Genomic DNA, 22192 nt, shown 5'->3' on the forward strand with positions numbered 1-22192 from the left:
GTTTAGCTTTAAACTGACAACCTGTTCAGCACTAAGAATAGAAAGCAAAAATGTAGTATCTATTTGCTGTCTTTTCCTCAACTTCATTTATTATGACATTAATACAATCCTGAAGATCATCAGGTGATCAGCCACCATATCAATCCACGTATTACAAAGGCCAGCAGAAAAGTTGTGAATTTCATTTAACAACGACTATTGACTTCAATTTTTCACCTTATCCTTAGCAGAAGCAAGCTACTAACCATACTTCAAGAAGCAAAGGTCAACTAATGTATTTACCCTGTGTCAATTTAGGTTAGATATGGACAGCCTCTAACTAATTAATCAGTTCTGGGTCCAATCCCAGAAAACACCCAGATTATCTAGAGTGAAGAGAGAAACCAGGAAACTCATTTCCCCTCAGCCCCTTTGTCTTCTCTGTCTCTAGCACTTGGATAGCAATTAAGCATGAAAATTTCTGTGAAAGCATCCACAGAATATGACCTTTATGGCTGATCTGTTAGGTTGTATGACCTAACAGATCTGGTTCAGCCTCTGTCATGCCTCCACCCGCTCTGAGGATATGCCTGCACAGTACCAGGTAGGGAGGACACTGGAGAATGCAGAAACTGCATCTTCTGCCTTCTCATCCAACTTGTTTTCAGATGAGGACAGGGGACAGTCCCCATGCCACAAGCTTGTGCATCCAGATGTTATAGCTTATTTATATAAATCTCTGTTCTTCTTTACCTCAGGAAACCTTGGGTTGGCTTTATTTAATGCATGTGAACATGCATTAACAGCATGAGCAAGCTCCTGCTCCAAGAGGCCATGTACTTTTGCTGCTTCACAGATCCTACAAAAAATATTTAAAAAGGAGAATAATGTTTCTTAATTTCTTTAAAGAATAATTTTTGTGTACATAACTTCATCAGATGAGAAAATACACAAGAACATGTTTCACAAAAGACTTAGAAAATTATAGTCCTTTATAACAAAAATTGAAAGGCGAGGATTGCTTCAAGCAATATAGCACCTCATAGAAATTGTATCCGTCACACAGATTATTTATGATGCTACAAAATACTGAGATATATTTATTTGTCTTAGAACACTAATGCTATAAAAAAATGGACCAAAAAATGTTGGTCCTATTAATTCAAGTAAACTACAGAGGAAAACTCTAGCACATTGCAATAACTTACTTGAAATTATCTTAAAAACCCTTACACTTATTTCACAAGGCATATCCTTCAGATGTGACATGAAAATTGGCTGCAGTCATTTAAGATTATGGGAGGTCCAGCTGTAACTACAACCTCCAGACCATCTCTAGAATGGTGAAGTTTTTAAGATGTCTTGGCTAAACTTCACTGTGGGTAATTGATAAACTAAATTATTTGTCTATGACTGCAGTATAAAGAGAGTATGTAGCCCTTCCTTTCTTATATTACTGGGGATTTTGATGCTAAAGATAATTCATTGTTATGATAAAATGAATAGCAGCTTTATAAAATGTTCTGGTTAAAAAAAAAAGGTTTTTTTAATCTCAGCCTGTATGAATGACTGCAGTGTCCATCCTGCTGACTTCTAGAGTTGACTTCTAAAGTTTTTTTTTCCAATAATTCCCAATTATGTTTTTGTCTTGTCATAAAAAGAGAAGCTTCAATTTTTGCAAAGAAGCTTTCCAGTTTTCCATTTCAGTTGCTACTTCAGAAAGTTGGTTTTTACAAGAAAAAAAAAACCAAAACCACAAAACTACATAAATAAAGTTAAAAAAAAATACATAGGGAAAGCACACAAAAAGAAGTTAAGCCTTAAAAATAAAATAACATTTTTAAATTAGAAAAAAACAACTGATATGGTGGCAACAAAACTTTAATAAAAAAACAGGGAAAATGTACACTTCTAAGTCTCTGTATGAATTTTTATTAATAATTCCATCTTAGTGTCTACGTTGCCAATACAGTTTATTAATTTTACTGTACCTGGTAATAAGTTCTTCTGCAGCTTGTGAGCACAACTGGATCTGTGCAACTTCTTCTTCTGTAGCCAACTCAACAGCTTGCTGAGGATACAAGGGAGATCGAATGACAGGTTTGCAGGAATCATACTTCTGTTTGTCCTCCCAAGACTTCAGGGTGTTTTCAAAGGCCTAATCAAAATGAATTATACATTCAATTGATAGCACTTGAGAGTATTCGTTCTCATTAAAAACTTTAATTTTGCATTTTACATAAATTGAAATTATATATTATTTTAGTTAAAATTAACAAATAAACATATGCTTGATTTAATTTTATATAAATAATACTACCTGATTAAATAATAATTTTACACCTAAAGTTTTTAAATTTAGTATAGAGAGTAAGTAACTTCTGAAAGCTTGTTCTCTGTCTCCTCCCCATAATCTTCAAAATGTGTCTTCCAAACCAATAAGAACACAAAGACTGTAATAACGGTTGGACTCAATGACCTCAAGAGGTATTTTCCAACCTAAATGATTCCAGAATTTTGTGATTCTCTAACACAAGCACACTTTGTGTGGATAGCAAGATTGAAATTCAAAACTGATACAGAATTCAAACATTAAAAATGGTGGAGAAAAACCAAAATTTACTAAAATACAGTTCAAATTCCACCTGAACTCCACCCTAAATTCAGGATCCAGCTAGTGGGTGGAGAACTGAGGGGCAGTTGTACCTTTCACACCATAGTCCTAGACAAGCATGAACTCTCCAGTGGCTTTTGACTAGGTTGTACTTGTGTCTCTTCTGTCTGAGACTGGCTCATGGGGGAGAGGGAGGATTGGTAGGACAGAGAGAAATCTGCAGAAAGCTGTTCTGGAAAATGGACAGTATAGAACTTTGCTATTTATGCAACTGTGCTAAAATTTCCAGTGTGTGACTGGTATAGAGAAAAAGAAAGAAGCAGCAGACGGGGAGGGAGGGAGGAATAGATTAAATGTTGACCATTCTCACTATATATTAATAAGAATATAGGATTAGCACTAATAAAACAAATAAAATCTAACAAAACTTTGCCACTTATACAAAATACTAATTCTCTATCTGGCTCATTATAGAAATGATATCACTGTAAGTAACTGTATGAATTATATAAATAGTAATAAAACATTTTTATAAGTACTGTTTTGTTCATGTTATAACTGAAACAAATTATTACAGAAACAAATGTTAGCAATGGTAGCTCTTTCTGCAACATACTCTGTCTCGTGTTAGCATCTGAGCTCTGTTTTTATGGATGATCTTAATAACTCCTGGGGGCTGGATCCATGCCTCTCCATCGACTTGCACTGGAACCCCTTCATCACCAAGTATGGTGATCTTTACTGACCGACACTGGAAAAGAACAAACATGTTATTTTACAGGGCAATAAATACTGGTGAGACTGACAGGCCACCTGTAATCTGTTGATTACGAGGAGCTGTGGCTTCTCTCCAGAACTGTCTCAGGAATTAAGCTCTCCTATACTTCATTCATCATTGAAGACAATTTGTTACCCACTAAAAGCAAAACAATGTCAGTGCTTTATTAATGTATAGGGTGGTGGTCATCGAGAGTCCCGCTACTTGCCAGAATCCCCAGCTGCTGCCAACCATCCTGCATGCTTGCAAGTAAGAAACAAACCTGAGCTATCCTGTGGTGCTGCAGTTTGATGACTCTGGACACTGCCATCTGCATGCTGCCAAATACAGCAACAACTTCTAAGATTTTATCATCAAATGATGGAGCTCCAAATATCTGTGAGGAAAAGAAATTTTGATTGCAAATCTAGTGCTTAGATTGCAATGAAACGCAGATTCATTTACAGATTTGTTTTCAACATATAAATGCTCTAAATTCTTTACTGTAGAATAACTGTACTGTTTTTCCAAACTCATAGGAGTAAGATACCACAGACAACAGGCAAATATCGTTTAAAACAGAAATACTGATACCATTTGAAATATCTGGATGACAAGGCATATCCTTATATAGGAAGGATGGCATGTTTCAGAATGCAGATTAAAGATGTTTTTCAAGACAAGATGAAAGGCCAATTGAAATCTCTGCTTGGGTAATGTACTTAATATCTAAGAGGTTCTTGAAGGTAAATGCTTTCCTTTTCTTCTCAGAAATGCTTATCTGTTTATATTCTGAATTCTCTGGAAACCAACATCCGAGTCCATGCTCTGCTTTGTTTAACAGAGCCTTAATATTGAAGACAATCTTGTTTGTGCTGTCTAGAATTATCCACTGTTAACAAGAAAACCACTTTTGCAGAGAACAAATGTCCTTCTGTGCAGCCAAGGTGCTGAATTTCCACAGGCTCACACAAAGCTCAGGAAGTCTCGCCACCTGGTGTGCTGCCAGGGAATTCAGCGGCAGGACAGATCTCTGCTGGGTCTGGCAGGTGATACCATGCTAAGGTCACTTGGAGCTTGGCCATTTCATCTTGATAGGCAATAGGGAGCAATGAGGGAGAAAAATCAGCAGGAGAAATCACTCCAGTAAGAGTTTAATGGGTAGGGAGATCACCTCTCTGAGCATACTTGGCAGTACGCCCTCAGTTGGCACCTTAGGCAGAATAAACCGCATCAGTAACACCTGAGACCAGACTGGAGAAAATCACAGTTTCTCCATCTGATTTTTTTTTTCCAGTTTAATGGAATTTTTTCCATTTTTCACAGGAATATATTAACATCTTGAAAAGAACCAAGATCATGATTCTGCTGTTCCACGAGAAAAAGTGTGCAGAGTTCTTGATCCAGTAACCGACATTTACAGGGCTAGTTCTGGCTAGTTCTAGTTCTACTTGTGCTAAGAAAAAGTAGTTGTAAAATTTCTTTTATTTTGTGCCACCATTTCAGCAAAAAGACAGGAAACACTCAACTAAGTCTTCTGCTGTGTCTCTCCACCGGTAATATCTGTACTGAAAAACAATCTCTTTTTTCTCCTTTCTTTTCTTTTAAAGGCAAAACAATCCCTATGGACCAACATTCAAATTGACTCCTTTCCTCTAGCAGGTCATGTTTCCAGCCTGTCTTCTGGACACCAAAACAACATGCCTTAACAAGCCATGCTCATGCCAGTTAGGGTGCAGATGCCCTGCTTGGCTCACTGCTCATGTTTCAGCAAGTCAGAGCTGTCAAGGTAACATCTTTCATTTGTCCAGACAACCAAAGCCAGCAGCACTTCAGACCACCATCACCACCACCTCTTGATGAAGAGTCATTCAAGACTGCAGTAAAGCAGTGAATTATGCTCCTGACTTTGTCCAGAACAAACATGTCACTCTGCTGGCACATCTGCTCACTAGAAGACTAATAATATCAATAAAAATGCTCCAGGACACACACATTTGCTGTATAACAGTATGAAAGCTGGGACAGATCTTCTCTCTCACTGAAGCAGTACAGGGAGAAAAAAACCTCCTGAACAAGTGCTGACGAGATGTTAAAGCTTTCAAGTTCTGACTATGAACATGGACTATATATAAAAGCTTTAGATATCCATTGCCAAATATAAACAGAATTTCAATCCTCTGACATATACCAAGAATAAGAAAAGAACACTAAAACATGTCTAAATTTCTTTTTTTTACATATGTGTATATATATGAACATATATAAAACATACATATACATATGCAATTATATATGTATTATATAATATAAATGTGCAATTTTATATAATAGATATTATAATACATGATATTATGTTACATATGTTATATATAGGTATGTTTATATGTATGCATTAAAAAATGAAAGGATAAAAACTCACAAGAAACATAAAACCTTTTGGCAAAAGAGTCCTGGATTGTCTACATCAAAATCACAAGCCAGTTTGCAAGTACAGTTTTAGGTGATTCAGACATCACACACTAAGTCAGGACATGCAGATTAGGATAATCTGCTAGTAATTACAGTTGGTGCACTGTGAATGAAGTGGGTAGGGGCAGTAACATGCTGTAAGGCATGTAGGGAACCATGTGGTGAAATGTTTCTTAGGAGTTGAAAGAAAGAAGGGGAAAAAGGCACCTTAAAGTATTTTAAAGGTTCATTGAAAATAAAATTCAAAAACCAGTTTACTACCCCCACTAAATTATCAGTCACTATATGCATCAGTCTTCATTTTCTGAATCACCATCCCTCACAGCAAAGGTGTTTGAAGAACAGGAGGAAAATTAAGCTATAAACTTTGACTGATTATCCTGTCTACCTTGCTTGTTGCTAAACTATAGCAAACAGAATCTATGCTTTGGGAAACCTTATTTACAGGCATCTGTAAAACAATATAGAGAGAAATTATTTGTACCTCTGTTTATAAAATTAATTTCTAAAAATACCCATAGAGCCATTAAAAAACAAAATCATTATGCTTTATTATGAACATTTGCTGAAATGGACATGACAGAAGACAATGGACAGTAAAAATTCATGGAATATATTTTCAACAAAAATACATTCAGCAAGACAATACAGTTTGTACTGAAACATCCTTCTCAAATAAGACTTGTTATCCAAACTATATGCTACTACTATTAAAATCAAGTGAGAAGAGCAGTTCATCATATTTATTGCTGGTTTTGCCCAGAAGGTTAAGTCTTTTTAATGCTACTTACGTCATCTTCTTTGGTTCCGCCCCAGAAATTAGTCCCACCAGCATAGCTGGGAATGTTTAGCACAGCTATGCCCTGCAGGCTTGGAAGGGGGATGTACTGTCCATCACACTGTAAGGGATAAAAGCTCCTTCAGTACATAAATAATACAATAAAGATAATCAGTAAAGAGTAATTTTTAGCACATGAAGCTTCAAGAGAGCTGGCAGGGGAGGAGAGAGTCATTAAGAGGTCTGGTACAAGACTACTTCCTTCATGCAATGAAGCACCTCTAAAACAAACCCCTTCTTTCCAATCTTAGCACTGACTTTTGCAGAGGTGAAAAATATGTAGATCTACACGCTGCATTGTCTACAGCAGTGATGCTTCATGAGTCTTGAAATAAACATTTTCACATCCCTTTTTATGAAATTTCTCATGCACTTTGACCATGGTCTGTCCATCAAGGATTAAAAATCTTTTGCAGTAAGATAGTCACTCTCCCTGTGTCCACACAGTAAGATTGCCAAGGACATTACAAAAAGATTCATTTATACATTCAGGAACTAGTCTTCCATCCTATGCCATCATTCCCAAAATTGCAATTGCGACTTGTTATTTAGTCAAATCCATTTAAGCTAAGGGTGGCGGTGGGGGGTGGGTGTCAAGAATATACAAGAATATTTCTGGCATAGCCACAAACATGTGGTTAGCTGTCAGTGTTTGCATGTATTGTTGACTTCCTGTAAAAATAACTTCACTCTCCTCCCAAAAGTGCAAAGACAAATCTAGGATTGACCCCACAGGTGTCACCCTGACTGTAGATGGGAGTTGTTGATTTTGCAGGTAAGAGGTCGCTCTTATTTCCAACCATCCAGCCATTCCTTCTTACTGCTTTATCTCCCAAAACAAATAAGCAACTCCATGTCCTGCTCAACATGATCATGGCATGGCATCAATCTTACTTTTGGCCAAGAGTAAGTTTACAGACATCACTGAAATCACTCTTGACTTACAGCAGTACAGCTGACTGCAGGGGGAAGCCCAGTGATCTCAAATCATTCCACTGGGAGTCAAAAGTGCAGTCCTGCAGCAGTGCCACAGGCATGGAATTGAAACAAGTTAGAAACACAAGGTTGTAAATGCTGGACCCATTATGGACCATGAAGTTGCAGGTCAAGCTGCCTTTAATGAAGATTGCTAGATGACTGCACATTAACAGTCCACAGAAGGATCTTAAAATTATACAAATGAAAAAGAAAATGTAAAGAAATAAGGACAAAATCTATAGGACAAATCTTTATCAGGAGGAGAAAGAAATGCAAATTATTTCCAGAATGTGCTTAGTGCTCTCTTTTGTGATTTAATCATAGCAGCAAGACAGAATGTAACATTTTAATCAAGATGTGTCAATATCCAAAATATGGTGTGATATAAATAGATGCTGCACAGCAAAATAGATTTGTATTACAGTAGAAGTCTGCCTCTAGTGCCTGAATATGCAGGCATAATATATCCAATAATATGCAAGGCAACAGTAAATGGGAAATTTTTACTTGCTGACTTACAGGAATATTTAAAAAAAAATTATGGAAAGGTCAGCAGTATTATTGAATCTTATTTGAATCCAATTCAAAAGATACCTAAATTAGAATTCTACCTGCAGTATACATAACATTCTCTACTGGCATTATAGTTGCTAACTACTGCATAATTCCTTGATAATTACTCAATCCTTAGCTAACAGCAATCTGCTGCTACCAGAAAAAAATCCTCCTAAATCTCAGAGTGAGAAAGAGCTCCAGTAACCTAAAATTATTCTTTCAAAATTATTCTTTAAAAAGTTATCCTCATATAAATATCATAAACTTCTATATGAAATAGTTAGCATGAAATAAAAAGAAAAATTATGTATGTTCTCTGTCAAAATCCACCTTAGATATTCTTTGGGTGAAAAGAACAGTAACCATCCTGTAGTCTTTTTCTGCATTTGGGAATCATTTATATTACCTTTAAATTCCCATGTCGAAGACAGATTTTATTTTAGAACTTAAAAGCCAAAAAAATAACTATGTTTAGACATGGAATTTGTTGTTGCTTTGATAATATCTTGCTTTTTTTGTGTGAATACTAGAGAAGGTCTCTACTGATGTAGCTGGGCTTCTTGTGATGCATATTCAGAATCTCCTCTCTTTATCAGTAATTTTTTGCTATTTACGTGCTCTTCATGTATGTGTAGCTTTCAGATAATTTAAATTGAACCTGAAGGATTAAGACTCCTTATCTCTTTTCTTCTCTTTTTTTTATGGTCATTTCTGTGGCTGCCCTTAAAATCTGGTCTGTCTTTTGATACAGTGAACGTTAAGAAATATATCCTACCTACACAATTTATTATCATTTTTCAACACAGTAATTACAAAAAACATAATACTGGGTATTTTGTGATCTTAAAGTACTGACATTTTACTCAAAAACATGACTTGGAGGACCAACTTTTACATAGCACATCTTTACACAGTGCCTTTGAGGTCAGCTTGGGTTGATGCAAGAACGATAACAGGTTTCAAAAATAAACACTAATTCTTCACTACACATTGTGCAAGCAGCTCTCTCCATAAAAAAAATTTACCTCAAGTTGAACTTTTTGTTCTAGGTTCTTGTAAGTTCTCTGCAATAGCTCTTTTGTGCCAAGAACTCCATACCACATCATGTTTTTCGTCCGACTTCTGAAAGCAGGCAAAACAAGTTTCACATATTTGTATTTCACATTATTGTGTCTTGTATTTGTAAAAAAAAATAAATTAAGAAATTCATATAAAGGGGTAAGAAAAGAAAAGAGTGGAAACATCTTGGCTCTGTTACTGACAGAGTAATTATATTACCTGCATTTTTCAGGGTGCTCTTCTCGCTTATTATTAAATTCTAGTGAAATTTTTGCATCTAACCCAATTCCAAAGTAGTTGTTCATGACACATTTTTCTGAATATCCCTCCCTGTTAGAGGCAAAGAGAAAATCAGGTGTACATTTGTACAGAACCTGGATAAACAAACATCTTTGACCAAAACTGTGATTCATTACAGAACAGAATATGAACTAAGATACTTGAAGAGATCTTTCCTCTGAATCTTCCTAAGTAAACTGGTTTGGGCTAGAAAATCCAGCTCTGAAAGATTACTGTCCTCCTTCTCCAGGTGAACAAGGGATAAGTGAGCAAATGTCTCCCCTTATTTTCAGCTGCTGCAAAAAAATTTGCACTGCTCATAACTAACCCAGTACAATCTAGCTTGTTTTCAGACTTTGAGGACTACTGCCAAATGATGGCAAACAAGAACTTCATAATGCAAAAAAATTAGAAACTACAAAAATATAAGAAGGATGCCCTTAAGGAAAGCAAAGTAGTACATTTAGAAAAAAAATATTTCTTACAAGGAATCTGGATCCGGGTCAATAAACGGCGTAGCACCAAATGGATCGATGTTTGCTAGCAACATTTTGCTAATAATTGAACTTCCTGCAATGGAAGCAGCTAGACCAGCCCTTAAACCTGATTAAAAAAGAAAAAAAAAAAAGAAAACAACAACAAAACAAAACAGAAAGAAAATAATAAAAAAATTGTATTTGATAAATAGACAAACATATAATATAAGCCACATACTGAGAAACAAAATTCATTAAATCTGTACAGGGAAAGATTGTAATTCTATCTCAATTTTTACTACAACTGGTTATCTTTTCAGGTCTCTGGCTCTCTTAAGCAGAAAGGCAGCTATGCTGCATTGTGGTGGCTCTCTCAGCTACCACCATGGAGAAAGAAAAAAAAAACAAAGGAAATTTAGGGTTTCAGGCCAACACTCACTGGCTGGTATAGTAACCAAATGGGTGACCTAACATCCAAAAAGACTGCTAGAGCTTTTCATTCAGTTTAATCTTCATCTCCTAACTGTCCATGATTTTTCTTTTGTCCTATCCTTTGGAAGCATACATAAGGAATAATCTTACCATTTTTACAACTGGCAGACCCATAGTTTAACTTAATTTGTGAAAAGATTAGGGCCTCAACATGCCTGCTTTGACTAATATCAATTTCAGTCTACAGAATACTCTGTAATGCATGCAAACAAAGCAAAGTACTAACAGCTTTCACTTAAATTTGCCTAAAGAAAAAACATAAGCTTGGTTCCACTGTGCTTTATTAGCTATACTAATAAAGTTAATTAAAACAGAGTTTTACTAGTGCTCTCCAGTATTAATTCCATTTGGAGCAGAACAGATATTTTTTCATCTGTCAATTGAATTTAGGTAAGAACAGATTTTTTTTCCCGTTTTATAGAGCAGCTTTGTGTGGTTTCAGTTATCCACTTCCAGAGAGATATCCACAGACAATTCTTACTCAGAGGGTTGAACTTTACACAGCTTTGTCCCTCAGCTTCTTCATCCTAATGCATTGATTAGGATAAATGATAGAAGAATTTGGGGGTACCCATGGATGAAAAATTGGATGTGACCTGGCAATGTGAGCTTGTTGCCCAGAAAGCCAAACATGTGCTGGGCTGCATCCAAAGCAGCATGGCCAGCAGGGCGAGGGAGGGGATTCTGCCCCTCTGCTCTGCTCTGGTGACACCCCACCTACAGTGCTGCATCCAGCTCTGGGCTCCCCAACATAAGAAGGACATGGACCTGCTGGAACAAGTCCACAGAGGGCCCTAAAGATGATCAGAGGTCTGGAGCACGTCTCCTGTGAAGACAGGCTGAGAGAGCTAGGGTTGTTCAGCCTAGAGAGGAGAAGGCCCCAGGGAGAATTTATTGTGCCCTTTCAAAGTATAGAGCAGGTTTATAAGAAAGATTGAGACTTTTCACCAGGGCCTGCAGTGACAGGAGGAAGGGCAGTGGTTTTAAACTCAAATAGGGTAGGGTAGGTTTAGATTTGACAAAAGGAGGAAAATGTTTGGGATGAGGGTAATGGGACATAGGAAGAGGTTGCCCAGAGAAGCTGTAAAAGCCCCACCACTGCAAGCGTCCAAGGTCAGGCTGAATGCTTTTCTGAGCAACCTGATCTAGTGAAAGATGCCAGTGCCCAGGACACAGGGCTGTACTAGATCATCTTTAGAGGTCTCTTCCAACCCAAACCACTGGGCAGTTCTATGATCCTGAATATTACTTTTCACCCTCCAGAATCAAATGCGACACTTCTGCTACTTCTGGTGTTGTGCCAAATGATCAGAAATATTCTACATTATTATGCATTTTCTTCTATACAGTATCACACAAAGATGTGCATGTCGGTTCAAACGAATTCAGGTCATGAAGTAAAAGTCATTATTTGATAGCAAGCTTACCTGGGCAGATAATCCTCGTGTTAAGTACTGGGAGGTTTTCCTTGCTTGCTGCCAAAGCTGGAGCAGAGAAAGAACCTGTCTGGGAATGGATACCTCGGCTTGTACGTCTGTCAGGAGATCTTGGTGCAGTTTTAGCTGTGCAGAAAAAACAGAAGTAAGAACACTAATTAGACCTATTATGACGTTACCAATACATAATTTTTACAGCCCTGAAAATACATCAGAAGCATTAAGTTAATCTGTTACCACTCCATGACAAAAGTCCTTCCCCCTCACACCACAGTTTTTCTTCTAAATACAGTAAGAAACAGATCAGGTGACAAACACGAATTAGAATGAGCAAGTGTGCATGGCACTCCACATGATGAGTTCCCAACTTATACTTCAAGCTACCAGCAGAAGTATTATAGGTACATATTTAAATGCAAATATGTTCATATAATGTATTATATCCATCTTAAAATGCAACAGTATTTAACACTGCAGTAAGCTTCTGATAAACATATTACAGAAATAATTAAATTTAAACTTAGATTTCATCTGTTTACTTATAAATATACACATATTATACAGTATATTATAATTTATAACAATTCTAATATAGGTAGTTCCATGTCTTGTAGGTTAGAAAAGCTATCTCATCAACACCTATACTATTTTCTTCAATCAGATAAAATGGGCCCATGCCTGCATCAGATGCTGAAAAAATCAGAGAAAACTCTGACATTTTTATTTACAGCCAAACTGAAAACTGCAAGGAAAATGAAAAAAGCCATGTTCACCTTTGTCTTCTGCATTTAGAGAGATTGTGGGGGCCATCAGTTTTCCATCATCCTTTTTCACCAAAAAACTCAGAAAACAAACAAACCAGCAATTACCCCAAATAATTAACTTATTTATTAAAATTCTTTGGACATTGGATCAGTAAAACATTAAGAGATATCAATGTTTAGTAGCTGTTATTGACAAAGGCTCAGGAAAAGGAAAGGGAAGAAAATCAAGGGGAAAGAGAAGATATTCACAAAGAGTAACTGGAAGCTCAGTGAGGCCAGTTATCCTTTGGCTGCCTCTGGAGGTGACGAAGAAGGATCAGCTTTGCAGAGGGCTGACCTCAAGTCCTGTCATTTACTTTCCTGGCAGAACTGGTTTCATGCAGCCTCAGAGAATATACCAGTGCCTGCTTCAGCCTGGGGAAGTTAGTCTTTGTGCAACTTACCCCCATCAGACATACCCAGAAACCGGTGCCCCAAGGAAAAAAGTTTGGGTATTACCAAATGCTTTGCTACAGCATTTCCATGTGCATGTAGAAAACTCTCGCACAACACATGGTCACAGACAGACACTTCTCGGCTATCTCTGCTCCAAATTATCTCACATGTTAAAACTACTTCAGCTTAGGACAACAACAAACTTTACCATCTGAAGAAGCTCAGAACAAAAAAATTAAATTATTTCAAGATAATGTGATTTTTCCTCTCAAAAGATGAAAACGAATCCAGCAAAAATAGAATTAGTAGGACTAGCACGAAGACAACAGCAGGGAAACAGCACCAGGAATGTGGTGGGAAGCATAGAATGCATCCTTTTCAGTGGCAGGAGTCAGACAAATCAGGTCATGTCAATCATAACTTAGCCTGAGAGTAACATGGGTGTACTGTATGAAGATACTAATGGAAAGAAAATCTTGAGTGGGAAAATCTAGAGACAAAAGGATTAACTAGAACAAGGGTTTAGACATTGTGTTCACATCACTTCAGGCCAGGATTTGCCCACTGACGGGGATTTTTTAAAGTGATGATAATCTAACATAGAACTGTAAGTGGAATGGCAAATTCTTAACTTTCTTGTATCCATGAGTAAGATGACACACCTTTCTGAATGACCTGCTGAAGTCAAACAGAAATTATTATACACAGGACAAGGAAAAGTGGGTAAACTTTTCTGGATTGTTTTATACGAAAGGACTGACCAAGGACCAAAAATCATCTCCTTCTGACTTTAACACTTGCATAACAGCCATAGAAGTTATCACAAAATGCTACAACATTGCATGGTAGCAATACAACACATTGATTTGTATCAATGCATGACAAAACACTGTAATAATGTCAAAAAAAAAAAAAGGAATAAAAACAGCAAGTGATATCTAACAAGAGTCATTAAATATTTAGATGAAGGTATTAACATATGGAAAAACATTATCTTCATCAAATGACCAGGAAGATCCTTGGAGGGTAAAATATAATACTCAGAAGAAAATTTACATTCATTTTTCATAATACTACTGAAAAATTCACAACACTGTTCACACAGTCTGTTCTCTCTGTACTTGCAAACAAGGCAGTTGTATTAAATAGGAAAATCAGCAGAGCAGCTGTTCTTTATTTGACAGATGAGACTCACGGGAATAACTGCAATAAAGATAAACTTTTGCTGTGAATGCTCTGATAAAAACAACAGAGCCCTAATGAGTAAAACTGATGTTTCAGCAGCGATAATTGAATTCATGTTCCATGCTTTGTCCCTAAACATCTATCGTCCAGTGACAGCATTAATATGCACTCTATTCCACACACATAAGAATAACACAGCTCCCCATTTGATGCAGAAATTATACCATCAAGAAACTAGGAGATCAATAAATTTCTAGACCTGAATATCTTTATTATACAGTTATGGCAGTAGGATTGAGTCATCTGTAGGGCCAGCATCCTCTATGAGCTGCTACTGAAAAGGGACAACCAACAGGCATTGATTCCTATAACCAAGAGAAAATAAAAGTGACCAGTGAAGAGACAATCACTGGAGAAAGCCTGACATGTTTCTGGAGAAAACGTGAGGTCCTGGGTCAACAGCCCAGTGTCTCATTTCCAAAGTAGGAGCTACAGACACAGGCACCAGCTTCAGAGCAGAGCCATGTGAGGACAATTTTTGAGGATTTTAGTGTGGGTTGGGGTGAAAAAAGGAGATGCAAATCCCAAAATACTTCTCTCATTTTAACCCAAGAAGTTGCTCACCAAGTATCTAGAGGATGAGCTTTGATACCTACCAGCTACCATTCTTTCTCTATGACTCACACATCATCTTGTGGCCTCACCAGTAGTGCTTCGCTGTCCATTTTGATAATATGGAAAAGACTGAAATTTCCACTGCTAAGATGCAGCTTTTCTAGAACTTCTATGTAGCTTGAGAATCTCAGTCTATAATTGAGATATGCTATTGCCACCATCACCGAGGCTCTAGTCTTTCCTCAGGTTCATGTAGAAAGGTGAGTGTAAACACTGGATTGAATTCAGGCACTTCTCTCCCCAACAAGTGCCTTCTCAGCTTTGTAAATACGTTCCAAAAGACTGTTCATCTATTATTTCCCACATTTTTCACTTAACTTTTATTTATTCAAATCTATTAGAATTTGTGAGTAGTTTCCAGTCAAGCAGGATGCTAGTATTTTTAATTATGGAACCAACTATGCTCCAAATACAACTAAAAGGAAATGGAATATTTCTATTTTATTCCTAAATTACTCACTTGATGGAGACTCAAGTTCCTTTGTATCTTCCTCTTTTTCCTCTTCTTTAGATTCATCCAATTCTTTGCTGTATTCTACTGGAGATTGGTTCACTTGTTCTTCACTATGAGCATTCTGCTCATCCACAACTGTTATTAAGAGAAAAGACAAAATTTCAAAGATTCTAAAGAAAAACTGCATACATTGAAATAAGCACCTTTTTTTTGTAGCTTTTAGTTTTAAAATATCAACAAAAGAGTTCTATCGTCAATTCAGTGAAAAAGTCAGTCAATTCTTTACCAGCTGACAAAGATTTGCTGTCAGAAATTTTCATTTTGTGGAAGCTAATAAGTAAAAGAAATGTTTCTTTTATGTGCACACACACACATAGATAAGTAGTCACACCTGCAGAGTCATCAACATTCAAACAAGCAGCATTTCTTTTCCTTGCAGCTTGTAATAAGCACATAATTTTATCTATGTAAGAATATAGGAATCAAATTTTATAATGAAAATTATTCCAGCTAGACAAACAAACAAATAAACATCATTTTCCTATCCTATTCTACCAGTCTGGATCAAAATGTTGCTGATGTGCACCTTTTTCTGCTTGTTCAATGATCTGCCTCACAGCCTTCTTCAAGCTGTTTGCTCGGAGCATTAACTGCTGCCTTGGTTTGAAGAGCTTCTGGGAAGACTTTGAGACACACTCTGCTAATTGCTCTTTACTTTCAGACAAGGATTCTTCACTTGAGAACTCCTCTGGTTCTTCTTCCACAATGGGGGGAGCAATGCCTGGGAGAATGGGAGCAGCCTGGGCTTCTGTGTGAAGAGCCTGGAGCAATAGGTCCAGCTTTTCATTTAGCTCTGAGCACTAAGACAAAGTGGAAAAGACACACACACATTAAAAAAAATTCAACAGTGTCCATGTGAATATTTTCAGGAAACACAGTACCAGATTACATTTGAAACTGCAGGTGTCTTTAGTGTCTATGTAATTCCTTGTGTAAAATCCAAAATGAGGTTCAACATTTCGGAATATCAGATTATGAGTGGGTCTGTATGGGCTTTTTGCAGACGCTGTGACATTCAATCAGATTAGAGCAATTATAATAGAAATCCCCTACACTTAGATTCAAATAATACTCCATGCTAAACTCAGCCTGCCCCATAACTGTATGGATTGCATCCTACCCCTCTCCCAGTGACTTGCAGCACAGAAAACCACCAGAGGTTTGTCCATACATGGTTTTTCAGTACCGTTTTGAGAGGTATCTATCAGCTGTTAGACTGAGACACATGTGGGTTTTTTGGTTTTTTTGGGTTTGGGTTTTTTTTGTTTTTTGTTTTTTTGTTTTTTTGTTTTTTTAATACAGCCGTACATTTTAGCAAATGAGTTGTCACACAGCAAGTGGCTCAAGCCAGAATCAGACTCTGTCAAATGCCTCTCCCCAACACTAAGTAACTGTTCTCTCTAGGTACACAGGAAAAGAAAGGATTTTCTGTGCCTAGGAGAAAGAAAACACTCTCTGGCCTTGGAAGAGTTAAAAAGAAAAAGTAATTTTCTAAAATGTGCACCAGATAGAAACGTGAACCACAAATTGCCACTTAGCAAGTACATTTTCTGACTCTGGGATTGCCAAGGATTTTGTTTTCTTCTTTTCTTTTCAGCTCATGTAAATTTTGTATCTCATACCAAATCCTTCTGTTTTCTTTCCCAATGTTTTTGCAACATGAGCTCTGTATTTTGCAGCTTAAACCACTATTTTTAACATTGTGGTCTGTCTCCCCTTCATTCTTGCAGCATGCTCTTCATTATCCCATTGTTTTCCTGTAGCTAACTTAATCCCTGGAAGTATAACTAATGCAAAAAGAAATCCTTTTATCTCTATGTATGCTACCATGAACTTTATCCTTTATGAAGAAAGAAAGTGTAAACAGTTTAAAGAGATCTCAGAGTTTAAAGATGGTTTGGAAATAATTAACTCTATGCTTTGAACTCACTGGTTGAAATGAAAGCCAAGCTGGGCATTCTAAAGCAAAGTGAAAATTAAACACCCATGAGCTATAAACTTTAAGAACCCAACAACTTTAAACCTGAATGTAGTCATAGTCTTACTTTAATGGCCATGGCATCAGCTTCCTCTGCATTTTCCATTGGTTTTTCGTAAGTCTTCCCTATTTTGGCAACAAAATCCTTTACAGTTTCACATAATATTCTTCAGGTAAAAAAAAGGAGAGGGAAGAAATCAAATTAAATTAAACAGATATGTTTTGAATATTTAATTCTTATGGCAATTTATGTATATGTACACTGCTATGAATCATTCTTATTGGAAACTGAACTCCATGATCACACTTGCAAATTAGATGACACTCTTTTCCATAGTTTCCAAAATTGAACTGATAAGCTTTAAAACAAAAACTCTTTCACTTAAGCCTTGGCATACTTTGTATCTCAGCCTCTTATCTGAAATAAACATGACTGATTTTATCCACTCCCTTGCTTGTATACCTTCCCTAGGAGAGGACTTAGCAAACTTGCTTTCCCTTTGGTAACTTCAAACACAGTCATGCAAATTCACATGGAAAGTTGGAACTGAAAAACCATGGAGAAAATCTACTGACTTTAAGGAAACACTTCTTAGATAAAAACATATGGCCACACACATCCCATTGCACAGCTCGTGCTTTTGAAGCATATCTGTGCAAACTACAGTGGCTGCAACGAATTTTCACTGTGTAAATCAGAAAAAGACTTGGTTCTTGTTACCTGCACTGCAGACAGACAGCAAACTTACTAATGAGGTGAGGATAATTGCTTAGTACTGTTCATCTGGTTGTATTTTTCTGACAAATTAAACAGATTTAACAAGTACAGTACCGATTTAGAATCTGGAGTTAATAAAATCCTGCAGTTTAATCTTCTATATGTGCTATGTATAGTTTAAAAATGAAATTTTGTTAGCTTGCTTTTACGAGAAAAAAAAAGATGTGATGACATTCAGAGGTATTTTTAAAGATTCTATGACTGGTCTTTTGCATATTGCAAAACATAAGTTTTTTTTCATACAGAAGGTATACACAGAACAGTTCTGATTTCAGTTGATGCCCATGATTTGTCAAATTTCTCTCACTTCAAAATGTTTCAGTTTGGGGAAAAAATCCCATTAATGTCCTAAATCAGTATTGATTGAACTGAGGGCTACAACAAAGCTAGCTAAGCTAAAGCACTGCTTCAGACTGGTGAAATTGTTTGTCCTCTAAACATATGCTTTTCAAAAAATAGCCAGAAGAAATGTAGTGTGAAGTAGATCACATCTGTACATTAGTAACAGTAAGTTTTGTATTTAAGCCGTGCACTGAATTGGAATGATTTAACATCATTTTATATTGATATTGTGTGATTACTTTTTAAATTTAGTATTAAGCCATCCATTACAACTGTACCATCTAAAAATTTCGCAGAAAAGAACATCCACTCTAAAAGATATAAATCAAGATATATTAAGCCAAGCCAGTTGGCCATCCATAAGAAAAGCAGGCTTAGACAGAATGCTATTATGGTGATGATGTTACACAAGGAATTTATCCCCCACATTGTACATAAAACTGATTGACTCACTTGGCAGATGATATGACAACTGAATGCTGATCAGAATTGAGAATTTTTGCAAGATGAGCAGCAACTGAATCCTCATAAGCAGATATCTGAAAATAGAGAGAAAAGAAACTTCAATTTTCACGCATTCCAGCAGTTTAACACCAAGTAGTGAGTTTAAACACCTCAAAAATAGCAGGATTTCCATTTCAGATCTAATACAAGGCCAAGTGTCTGGCAATGAAGATTCTATGTGCATACTCTATTTTTTGTTTCAGATGTTTAATATTCAAAGTTAGACTACATCTGAGAACTTGATCCACAGTTCTTTTTCTCCTGTAGAGAAAACAGTAAGTTATTTCTAGGCTAAAATCAGTCTGTGAGGAAGAAAAGAATCTACCTTCTCATATTTATAACAACCTACATTTTTATAATCTAATATCTTTGGCTTCTAAAATAAGCAAAGCTTTCCTCAAACAAATTGCTCAATAAGAACAAGTCTAAAGTTGGCAGTTATAATCTGGAATTTTCACTTTACTGTCAGGTGGGCTCTCACTTCCCAAGAACTATAACTGACAAAGACTGTCAAACTGGTATAATGTTATCAAAACTAGTCCTCAAGGAGCAAACCATTTAGGGCTTATTCTTTGCAAGAACATTAAAAATGAGAAATTACAAAATACTCAGGAACTGGAGTACTTGGAATGGATCAAAAATGCATTCTCACACACCATATCCTATCTCAAAATAGCTTTGGATCCAATCCTCAATTTTAAAAGAAAATTCTAACAACATTCCAAATCCAAAGCTAAAAATAAATACAGTTCTGACAGCTCCATTTAAGAATCTCTTGAAACCTCTTAGCATGCTTTTGTCTTTGATTGAACAGGCAGATATACCACTTCTGTTTTTTTCTCCTAAAACCCAGCCTTCATCACAGGACTCTGACATTGAATCAGTTTTCATTTCAAAGGAGAAAACAAAACACAAACATCTGATCTCTAAGAATGAACTACTGTTTTTCAAACAAGATTTCTGGAAACCAATAGGAATTAGTCCCCTGAAACTGCAGGAAGTATTAAAGGGAAAAATAAAAGAATCAAATATGTACTTCCATTTGCTTTTCAAACTGTGGTATAATCCAACACCTACTATAAGGTTAATTATTATTTTTTTTTAAATAGCCTAACTCAGTAAATAATGTAAAAAACCCATTAAAATAGAGATTTAACAGGGTAATCAAAAGCAAATGGTTTTGTCCAACTCAAGTATTGACAGGTAATATAGCCTACAGAATACATTTTCTAAAAAAGCAGTTTTATATGAGCAAGCAGTTCCTTCCATTTTCAGAAGGGTCTAAAAAAGTTTCAAAGCCAGAAATAACTGGAACAAAATGATGATGAAGACACACTTGAAAATTTTAACTCTCTTGAAAAATTAGAGGCGATAAAGCCTTAATCTGCATTGCTGACACCAGAAGGAGAGCTGTGTGTAAAGCAACCCCCTTAAAATTCCAGCCTTTTTGCATCTCTACATCCAGCAATCCATCAAAGGTTATAACCTCCTTGCCAATTAAAAGAGCCTGAATTATTAAATTGTTCAAGAGACTGCTGATTAATTATAGCTTCTCAAGTACTTTTGAGCTACAGTTGATATGCATTAATTTTCTTGGGAATATATTATTTTCTCATTTTCAGTCAGACTTTTCATGCCAATTAATTTGATTAAAGCATCTCCCTCTCTCAAAATTGAAACCCCATCAGCTAGTACAAGCACAAATCTATCTGAAAGACAGACTTAGCTTTTCTTTGATGATGCTTAGGATTTTGAGCTCTCTCAATGAACAAAGAGAAAGTTGGGTGATATCACCTGATCAGACTCCAGCTGTAAAACACCTCTGTCTTTCTTTAGGAATACAACCCTTGCCTCCAAAATGCTTAATACAAACTCAACATAGCAGACATTTGCTTTTTTATGTTAAAAAAAAAGTATTATAAGTATTTATGTTTATTATCATAGCATATATATTATTGTACAGTAACACAGCACTAAATCATATTATTATATACACAATTATACATAATATATACTCATATATAAGAATTATCTAAAATATATATAGTATATAGTATACTGTATAGTATTATATTTCATAATAATATGACACTAGATTACATTCTTGTTTAACATGCTATAAATTCACTTTCTAACACATATTAAAATACACATATATATCCAGGAAGAAATTTTTCAGACAGCATTGCTAGAAATTCCTTACCTTCATTCCTTCTAGGTTAAATAATATAGAACTGGAAACCTTACTTACTTGAGATACACAGCAAGAAAAGGCCTTAATTCAGTTCAGTTAGCAGATCACCAAACATCTATTTTTCACACAAATGCTTCAATTATGGCTATTGTCATGCCAGAAGCTCCAAGTTAAGTACACAAAACAACAAAACAAAAGTAAAAGTGCACCTGGCACTCCTCTGATTCTTCTGCAGTCACAGGAAGAATAGAAGGCTTTGCTGGTAATTTCAGTTCATATGACATTATACTCCACCTGAAAGAAACATAAGTTTCCAGACTTAGTTGTACACTCTCTCCACTATATTAACAAAAAAAAAATTCATTGTCACACCACAGAATAGCTATGTATTAAAAAATGCAGTTTAATTTGTAGTTGTAAACTATATGGGTGAAATAATTACAGAGATTAAAGAGTTATTAAATTAGAGATTAAATGTAATAATTTGTTTTATTACTCAGATTATTTTTTAGTGATTTGATTATCAGTCTCATCTGTGAAAATCTCATGGGGCATTCAATATAGGGAATAAAGATTTTCTGGAAAAAAGCATTCACATTATAAAAGAATTTGTGTAAACATACAGCAGAAGTCAAAGGAAACTAGACATTTTCCTAAAGAAAAATCTTTAACATGACATTAGCTTTCCATCTCAACTAGAGGAGGAAGGCATGAAAACAAAGCAAATGATGAAGTGTCTTCTTTGATGTATATATATATATTTTTGTGTGTGGTACAGGACAGCACTTGACAGCATAGAGTATGAAACTACTAATAGCAACAACATCCTTCAAAGCCTGCTGAAAAGAGCAAGTAATCACTGCAGATGGGCCTTGGGAGCAAGTCTAA

General features: G+C 36.0%; 1 protein-coding gene across 2 annotated transcripts in view; it reads right to left on the reverse strand.

Annotated features, from left to right (window-relative positions):
• The window catches only part of DGKH (diacylglycerol kinase eta), a 149249-nt gene that overhangs the window by 13647 nt on the left and 113410 nt on the right, over positions 1-22192 (reverse strand). For both annotated transcript variants that reach the window (XM_053934309.1, XM_053934310.1), the window contains 14 exons: positions 21514-21598; positions 19060-19145; positions 17554-17653; positions 16035-16308; positions 15455-15583; positions 11927-12061; positions 10017-10134; positions 9472-9582; positions 9219-9315; positions 6614-6721; positions 3634-3747; positions 3210-3344; positions 1971-2137; positions 733-838 (listed from right to left, as the gene is read on the reverse strand). In XM_053934309.1, coding sequence (XP_053790284.1) covers positions 733-838; positions 1971-2137; positions 3210-3344; positions 3634-3747; positions 6614-6721; positions 9219-9315; positions 9472-9582; positions 10017-10134; positions 11927-12061; positions 15455-15583; positions 16035-16308; positions 17554-17653; positions 19060-19145; positions 21514-21598 — 1765 coding nt within the window. The remainder of the gene's footprint in view (positions 1-732; positions 839-1970; positions 2138-3209; positions 3345-3633; positions 3748-6613; positions 6722-9218; positions 9316-9471; positions 9583-10016; positions 10135-11926; positions 12062-15454; positions 15584-16034; positions 16309-17553; positions 17654-19059; positions 19146-21513; positions 21599-22192) is intronic.

The sequence above is a fragment of the Vidua chalybeata genome, chromosome 2 (genome assembly GCF_026979565.1).
Source record: "Vidua chalybeata isolate OUT-0048 chromosome 2, bVidCha1 merged haplotype, whole genome shotgun sequence".
Classification (NCBI taxonomy): domain Eukaryota; kingdom Metazoa; phylum Chordata; class Aves; order Passeriformes; family Viduidae; genus Vidua; species Vidua chalybeata.